The sequence below is a fragment of the Manduca sexta genome, chromosome 16, assembly GCF_014839805.1.
Source record: "Manduca sexta isolate Smith_Timp_Sample1 chromosome 16, JHU_Msex_v1.0, whole genome shotgun sequence".
Lineage (NCBI taxonomy): Eukaryota > Metazoa > Arthropoda > Insecta > Lepidoptera > Sphingidae > Manduca > Manduca sexta.
The window spans coordinates 11,023,301-11,032,964 of NC_051130.1; the positions used below are offsets into that span (position 1 = coordinate 11,023,301).

Genomic DNA, 9,664 nt, shown 5'->3' on the forward strand with positions numbered 1-9,664 from the left:
TTCCCATCGGAAAAGAACAACGGAATATAACTTTAGATTTGGAACATTTTTAAACGTATAGTATTCTAAATTTGAAAATTTCTAAAGTCCCAAACACCCCTCACGTGTTCTAATTCGAAAACCCTTCTCTATTCACTTAAGTTTGGCAAAGCATCAAATTTTTTTGGTATTAAAAGTCACAAGGCAAGTAACGGTAGTGCTAGGCTGACCTATGCCATAAAAATAACACTGATTAACTCTATACATAAGATGTAAATTATTTTGGGTTTTATCCCTAATCCTGTTAATGAAAATTTGTGATTTTCGAAAAACAACAGGCTCGATCGACTTGGTGTTTTGTAACAGCCATTTTGTGCACCCAATATGTAGGCTTTACTCTCATTTTATAAGAATAAAAAAACGACAATTTATTACTGAATGAAATGGCTTGAACTTCAGTTAATAAAACAGTAGACGAGTTTTAACAATCATTGCATAACTGGCTTTTACCGTTGTCTCCGTATAAAAGTTTAAAGCGTGGGAAATATGTTAGAATACAAAGAATCATCTCAGCCAGCGATAATGCAATAAAAATCTGTTCGCACCGCTTTTAAAATTGCCACAAACCAATGAACTCCATTTTTTAATTATCAAATGTCAAAGATGACGTATCCATACAGCCAAATAGGTTTTATAGCGTATCGCATTTCTAATTTTGTCTATGGATGCCAATATTGGGCATTTTGGCAAATTATGAATCAGTCTGAGTCACTCATCGAATTTATTAATAGCTTATAACGTTTCTTTTATGAAACTATATTTCTTAATTTAGTAATGTCTAATTCAGCTTGAGGCTATATTTGTTTAGCAAATTGATGCATCTATGTCTCAATTTATCGAATCAGTAGACCGCTATGTAGTATGTTTAATTTAGTAACTATTTAATTCGTTTCGAAATTGAGTATGTATGACGTATAGGTATAAATATAATTGGCTAAGATTGTTTGTCTGATATAGAGACAAACATAATACCTACATATTGAGTATATTTTTGTGCAACAAGTTGTTTTCGGCTAATCATCTTTTTGGCTAAAATAATTTAAAGAGATAATGTTTATTGTTAAGAAAGGTTTTACTTTGTACTTAGAACTTTAGCTGAATTTACGAGGTACACAGATTTTAGGACGCTTATGGAATGAGGAATTCCTAAAGTCCATAATTATTTTTAGTTTTTACGTTGACAATGTTTCTCAATGTTTCATCTCGGGACCCTATCATACGAATCCAAACATGAGTTCTACCTTAATACGAAATTGACCACTGTCTGTAAAGTCAGGCCACTTATAAGTAGCGTCATGGTCACGTCATTGAGGAACAAAAGACCATATGTTTGATATTCACGTAGGAAGTTCATTAGCACAACGTCCCAACGACCGTGAGGAAAATTGCCTCCAATTGCACAATTGCAGAATCACATAAATATCAATATAATCATCTGCATTCCTTGCAATGATTCGCTAACATGCCAGTATTTAATTAAAACGATTCATAACACAATGGTGTCAGGCGATCATTAATGCAGGACTGCACTGGAGAAATAATAACATGTTTGTTTCTCTGGTATTCGCAAAAAATAAATGTTCTGCTACAACGAACAAAATTAAGAAGAACTTGTATCAAACGCCTCCCAAAAAAATATGTTTAAAAATGTTTATATTCCTAGATGGAATAAAATCATGTAAAATCGTAAACCGAGACTTTTTTTAAGCAAAGGTAACATTCCATTCAGCCTACATTACACAATTAAATACTTGACACAAATGTAAGTCATTCCCATTAAAAATAGCCATGTTTTGAAAAGCGGGCCACCGTGCAATCGCCATGTATATCAGCAATTAACTCTGTTAATAGACTCTAGTACAGACGTTGGATTTTCTTGCTAAGAATTCCGCTTGAAAAAATCTCCACGCATGCTACCGTTGTGGTACGAAAGCGTAAAATGGAACGGTATACAGAACAATGTATTTTATTAACATAATGCGGTGCGGATTAGAGGGCCTTGTAAGGATTGTCATAAAAGAAAATATAAGTTATTCTAAACCGTGGATAAATAATAATATCAATTAAAACCGACATGATATTGATCGCAGGTACTCGGTGGAAATAGGCCGCTTTTGACAAGTCCATCTATAAATCTTTAAGGGATGCCTATGTTCCGCAGTGTACCTCATATCGCTGATGATGAAAAATCATGATATCCGAATGTTTTGAGATCAAATAATCGATTAATATCATGTTTCTATAAAAAGTATTCGACAGAGAAATTACAAACTATTTGTTTTACAATATCATTATTTGCTAACTTATGGCATCGACAAGAAATTATGATCAAATAGTTTATAGAAGCGAAGTAGTGAAGACTTTTAAATAAATGTGTTCTTATCTTATTTCATATTATTCTTGACCTGTTCAAACACAAATGGCTTTTTAAATAAAAGATCGAATAAACACGATATGTAAATTAATTCTAATCAAATGTTCTATTTCGTAACTTAATTGAAATGTCAAGATAATATTACGTGGGTATTCACTCTAATATTATATTGTAGTACTTCTAGACTGAAAACTGACCAAAAACATAATAGTTCTTCTATTCACACTCCGAATGGCTAGGCAATGACCCCCACCAACGAAAGAACTAATATATATAAAAGTTAATATCGTCGCTGTAGGTGGAGAACTGTAAGCGCATACCTTCGTTACATTATTTACTTTTTCTACAACAAAATATATATTATTTGAATATATTTATTTCTCCACTTTTAACATAAAAAAAGCTATAATTTCGAAACGGAATAAGATAATGAAATGCTTGTTGGGCCAAAATATGCGCCATGTTTTGGGCAACACAAAAGTGATGAAAGTCCAAAATGGCCAAAATCCGAGTTATTTAGTTCTCCACCTACAACGACGATATATATATGTTAAACGAAATTTAAAACTAAGAATAACTTTTGGTCCAGCAATTGCAATCCAGAACGCAAAAAGAATTGCTATCTTTAGTTTCGAAGTTGCATACAATAAATTTATGCGCCGTGGAAACTGTCTTCAACAAGTTTCAGCTTCTTAATAGTGTTTCTCGGTAACATGACAACGTCTGCGTGTCGCCTAAACACGCAAACTCCTTGTCAATATAAAAACCATTTTTCACTGACCTTGTCGCAAACGTTAAAAGTGAGTGGTGCAAGTCCTTTTAAACTTGAACTCTGTATTACGGCCGGGTCAAAGTTTACATTTGCATATAAATCACCGTGTTTTTTACTTTTCTATTGTTCTATTAATTAGCTTGCGTCAATTTTGATACAATGGGAGTTGCAGTTGCTTTTTGTTGGTATATCCTGTTTGAATGTTTTTGTGTATGGAAATAAATGTTAGTTTGTGTTTTATCACGAATAACTACATCAATGAGTTGAAACTAGCGGTGTAGATAGTTGTGGTGTTCATGACGAAATTCCGATTTGTCAGAATATACTTATTAAAACAGTCATTATTAGTTTTATTCTTTGGTTAGTAGCTTTGGTACCACTAATCCATGACTTGTTAGACTTCAGCCGGTAGCGATCTTTTGTGATAATGTTTAAAAAAATATGTTTTTCATAAAGGCAAGCACAGAATAGATAAAACCTCAAGAGCAACTCCTGCCGTCTCTTGTTTACTAATTTTGATTGCAAGTAAGTGCTAGTATCGCATGGCAACTTAATATAGATTTTTCGTATTAACGTTATGTGAACTTTATAATTATACGTTTGGGAGTGCCTGAATGCGAAGTAGTAGAATTTGTCACGTTCCGTTTTGCGTAATGTATGGATGATATATTAAAAGATGCAGTATTAAAGTCGTTATCGATCGTTCAATAATAATTAGAGGCTATCCATATATATATTTTGCACATGTTAAGATTGAGGAACGTGTTAACGAAATGTGACATTATGTGATTAGCGGGCGGGGTCATAACTTTTGTGACGTGACATAGCAAAATCTTCAGTATTAAAACACAGAACATTAACTGTGATCAAAAACAGTGATACATGGTATGTATAAAACATATGATGTCACACCAAGGAGTCACGCAATTGTCACCACGGGTGACATGGATGGAAAAGGGCTCGAAAATCATAAAATTCGTATAAGGTAATTTATGGATGATCCCTTATTCGAAGTTGTGATAAATACATTCTTTACATCTTATTTTCCAATTCTATACGATAGAATAGCGAAATATTATTTTTTATTTGATTACAAACGAATCAATGCCATCGACATAAGAAAGTGCTTAAATTTTTACGAACGATAATTTGTATACGTCGACTTAGCAGCCGACACCAGTCACCGATCAATTACATTCAAGATTACTAACTCGATGTAATTACCATTAATCCATTCAAATACTGGCTATTCTAGTATGTTTTGAATTGGCATATCTATTGCCATTTCTGTCAGTCACGTAATATAGAGTGAAAGCGGGTCTCAAGTCTCAACCCGGACCGGAATTATCGTCAAGGGACTTATTCCCTGTGCAATGGTACCGTACGTAGTTGATGGATGAGCCACATTTTAATGTTAAGACTTATTTGATGCATATAATCGATTTCTATTGGCTTGGATTTCCATAAAGATAAATTATTTATATAAAGTGTATAATTAATATTCTTCAAATAGTAAATACATCATTTGCGCTTTATAATAGTACATAATAGGCACACAGCATTATGAAACATTTGGTATTACTGCAAACGGGAAGAAAAAAATGATTAATATTTCGAAATAAGAGCAAAAAAAATCTTAACTCAATTCTATTCAACATAGGATTCCACGAAGCTGAAATTATAAAGTGGAGACATGTACAATTATCAATTTAAGAAAATACACATCCCCAAAATAACGAAGAAGACAATTGCATAGATACCATTTATAAAGGAAAAATGATTTAATCACTCTAATAAAATACAAAAATAACTTGCTGACATTTTGTTATCACAGAACACGTTTTTGTTGCGTAACAAAAATTTAAATAATTACATTAAACAGCAGACGACGTATTCGATTTTAATTTGAAATGTGTACGAAATATTCAATTTTACATACTCAGTTACTATTATCATACACAGTGTATAGATAAAAAGAATTATCATGGCTGCGGAAATAATAATCAGTACAGTATACCTTTACGTTAATTGGGGTTTAATACAAAATATCTCCCAGATAAGATATAGACTTAATTTCAGTATCATTTAAAACCATCGGCTTAATATTTTATAACTATATGTTTAGATTTTTATAATTGCAATTTAATATACAAAAATCGGCTAGTAATAGAGGATATAGGTAATCTCTATTACTGTTAAGTACATTTATTTAAAATATGACAATAATAACTTATCTGCAAAGAAGTAAAAAAAATACAAAATTACCTGTATCCTTTACATTACGTTATAAAAATACAAAAACTAACGTTCCATTCTGAACCGACTATGTTTCATAACCAAGTTATTTGCCTCCATGTTCCAAAAGGTCACCCGTTTCATTCATAACGAAGTAAATAACACCGAGAAACCACTGTGATGTAAACGTTTGACTCACATTCTGAAGACACCGAACTTGCTATCTCTGAATGGAGCATTCAATGCTGCTGATAAGCTCAGTCCAATCACTTTCCTTGTATCGACTGGAGCGACGATTCCGTCATCCCACAATCTAGCAGTACTGTAATACGGACGACCTTCCTTCTCGAACTGTGCTTCTAATGGTCCTCTTACTTTCTTTTCATCTTCATCAGTCCACGTCTTACCTTCTCTTATCGCTTTTCTTTTGCTACTAAGGATAGAACAGTCGCAGCTTGAGGCCCACCCATTACAGATATTCTAGCATTGGGCCACATGTATAGGAAGCTGGGGGAGTATGCGCGTCCACACATGCCGTAGTTTCCAGCACCAAAACTGCCTCCTACAATGACAGTAACCTTCGGTCCCTTGAAACAGCTCACTGCGGTCACCATTTTAGCTCCATTCTTAGCTATACCACCTGCTTCGGCCTCTCTGCCTACCATAAATCCAGTAATATTCTGTAGGAACAAAGAGGAATCTTCCTAGCTGCGCAAAGTTGGATGAAGTGAGATCCTTTCAGAGCTGCCTCCGATTGTAAAACTCCATTGTTTCCAATAACACCTACTGCTTGTCCGTAAACAGATGCAAATCCACACACTAAAGTTTCTCCATAGAGTTGTTTGAACTCGTGGAATCTGCTTCCATCTACCACTCGTGCTATAACTTCTCTAATATCGAATGGTCTTTGAATATTCGCTCCGACAATACCATGAAGATCTTGGATATCGTAGAGGTTCATCTACCTTTGGGGAATATATTCTAGTTCTTTGGTCGTTGTTCCAGTTCAAATTGGAAACTGCATTCCTAGCTAAATGTAAAGCATGCTCGTCATCTTGAGCATAATGATCTGTCACGCCAGACTGACGACAATGCAAGTCAGCGCCTCCTAAATCTTCTGATGACACAGATTCTCCAGTAGCAGCCTTCACTAAAGGAGGGCCGGCTAGGAAAATCGTTCCCTGGTTTTTGATTATAATACTCTCGTCAGACATACTTGGGATATATGCACCACCTGCAGTACATGACCCCATCACCACAGATATTTGAGGAATGCCCTCGGCAGACATATTAGCCTGGTTATAAAATATCCTGCCGAAGTGTTCTCTATCCGGGAACACATCAGCCTGGTCCGGAAGATGAGCCCCGCCAGAGTCGACGAGATAAATGCAAGGCAGTCGACATTCCTGCGCGATTGCTTGCGCTCTCAGATGTTTCTTTACTGTCATAGGGAAATATGTGCCACCTTTGACAGTGGCGTCATTGGCCACGATCATGCAATCGCGACCGTAAACTTTGCCGATAGCCGTTACGATGCCCGCGCTCGGAACCTGGCCTTTATACATGTCAGTGGCAGCGAGAGTGCTCAGTTCCAAAACGTCGGACCCCTCGTCCACCAACCGGTCTATCCTGTCTCTGACGAGCAGTTTGCCTCTTGCCGTGTGCCTCTTCACCGCCTCCTCTCGGCCTCCATTGATAGCGCTCGCAGTTTTCTGTCGCAACTCGTCGACCAACTCGTCCATTTTAGCCCTATTCTCTTGATAATAAGGATCGCTTCTGTTTGGCTCGGTGCCGATGACGGTCGCGTGGCTGTTGTGCCGACATTGCGCGCTCAGCCGGCGCACACCTCTGACGAGTTTGAGCATTTAAATGTGTAATTAGACACAGAATGAACACGACCGGTCGGCGAGTCAGCGTCGCGCTACTGGCCTGCTGTTATACCGTTATCAACACGATTAAATTGTACGAAAACAAATTCCTCAGCGACCGACCCTTGCTCTGATAAAAACTCGTATTATGTATGAACCGATAATGCGTTGCTATTGTGACATCGCTGCGCGCGTAATATTTTATATATTGTTACGATGCCAACGATCCACAGCGCGACGGGCAACGCGCGGTTAGCGGTGTTGCACACTGAAATAAATGACAAGTAAATCTTTCAAGCGAAGCTTAATGTGCGTTTAGAATATATATTAAATGATGATGACGTGACGTGACCCACATCAGTGCGCGGCGGTCGGACCGCGACGGCATACTGTGAAACGAACGGACCTTGAACGTTGTTTGTTGTGGATTTACAAGTTTACCGAGACGCGTTTACTTTGCTTACATTTCGACACACGCGTTGCATTTTATTTTATCGGTGCACGCGTTGTTTGAATTTGGAATATTTCGGTCGTGTCGAAATGGTTGCAACACTTTTTATTGCCAGTCAAAATATGGCATTGCCACAGGGAAAAACTTATTATAAAACAAAAGGCCGACAATAGGTTTCATCTCGGTTACAATAAGTAACAGCTAGCGCGGTAAAAAATGCCGGCTTGGTGTATGAGTATCTAATCATAATCTGCGAGGCCGTGACCGGTTGTCGCGGCGGCACCGAGCCGACGGAGCCGACCGCGCACCGCGCAGGTGAACGACACAATCGGAACGTTTCACTTTCTTCGCGCCGCGCCGCCGCCAGGTGGCGACACTTTCTATGGGATGACGTGTGAGCACCGATCTGGACCACCGACCACCGGCCATCACTCATCGCGTGCAACCTCGCACATTAATTATATGTTAACACTTAAACAACATTCGATACAGTGGCTTTATAAATCATCGTTAAACTGTAACATAAATCTGAGCTTTTACTCACTTTCATAGTGAAAAATGTTAGCTGACAAATTGTCTGTTAACTTTATTACAGCAAAATAAAATGTTAGTAAATAATATATTGGAATAGCTTTGATAATAACCACACACTACAATTATGACCCTCCAGGAATGAAACCCTTTTATTAAGGAACTGCTTTTCGAATATCAGATTGCTAGTGAATATAATATCAGAAAATCAATTTATTTACTGGAATAGATGGTATCCTAGATAAATTTAAATAATGAATCTTAAAGTTTATACAGCTGTCCAACACGCTGGACGATATTTAGGAAATATTCCAGTATAAAGTTCCTACCTAATAAAAGTAATTTAGTATCTATTAGTACCTATATGTTGTTTTGGATTCCTTTTCGGAAAATTTCATATTTCGCCACTAGAAGAAGGTATTGTAACGCCTTTATTAGGGTAATAATAAAAATATCAAAATATCAGCCAAGATTATTTGAAACTCAATACCAACATAAATTGATAAATTAAATACAGACATCATACATCAGGATCAATATCAACCAATTACTTTCAATTGCATAAAATTAGTCTGGATTTTTAATGAAATTGACCTAATTATCCCTTGTTCCAGGATCGAGATGAACAAACTAAACTGGAGATGAAACATCGGCAGGAGGAAGATGATTTATATAGAAAATTCTCCAAACACAGAGAAGAAGAGAACAGAAGAATACGAGACGAAATACAGGTATTAGGAGATGTTTAGTTGATTTAGTTATGCTCAACAATTAATCCGCAGACTGACAAGCGAAAGTTCGACAATCGTATCTTGAGAAATCTTTACGTAATTATAAAATAATATTTACACGTGCAAAATAAACTAATAGTATCTTATACATCATTTAAGTAGTAGCTTGCAAATTTTTATTTTATGAAATTTACACTTTTATTGTTACAATGAATATATTACCCAAATATTTATGTGTTCTGCCATAAGTATACATAGTTATAAGTTTGCTATTATTCCATAGTACAACGTACAAAGCCGAAAAGGAGTTATTGCAGTACATAGCTCCAATCCCCATATTTCACAGCGGTTACGTTTACGGTATTGTTTCAGAATGTAAACTATCGCGGGCATTCACTTTGTATGCAAAATATATGGGTGTCCCTTCGTTTCCAAACGAATATGTTAATGTAGATCCTAGAACGGTTTGCAAATAAAGTAATCATTTAAGTAAAGATAATCATTTAAGTTTTGAAATAGCTTTTGTTTTAAATTGTATGTAAAGAGCAAATTGCATAAAACTATATATACTTCATTGCATTAAACTACAAAAATTTCGACAGAACCTGAAGAGTCTTGTACTGAACTGACATAAGTATCATCAAGGCAATATAGGTCTACTAG

The 9,664-nt window shown here is 36.1% G+C and overlaps 2 protein-coding genes across 2 annotated transcripts in view; one reads left to right on the top strand and one right to left on the bottom strand.

Moving 5' to 3' along the window:
• Nucleotides 1-9,034, top strand: part of LOC119189524 (hillarin-like) — a 33,664-nt gene extending 24,630 nt beyond the window's left edge. Inside the window, exon 3 of the mRNA XM_037439428.1 lies at nucleotides 8,885-9,034. Coding sequence (XP_037295325.1) covers nucleotides 8,885-9,019 — 135 coding nt within the window. The 3' untranslated portion in view covers nucleotides 9,020-9,034. The remainder of the gene's footprint in view (nucleotides 1-8,884) is intronic.
• LOC119189483 (probable methylcrotonoyl-CoA carboxylase beta chain, mitochondrial) lies at nucleotides 4,663-7,484 on the bottom strand. The gene is given in 4 exon segments (XM_037439283.1): nucleotides 4,663-5,836; nucleotides 5,839-6,111; nucleotides 6,114-6,373; nucleotides 6,375-7,484. Coding segments are annotated over 4 exon segments (1,665 nt in total). The 5' UTR covers nucleotides 7,286-7,484; the 3' UTR covers nucleotides 4,663-5,615.
• Nucleotides 9,035-9,664: the final 630 nt, after the last annotated feature.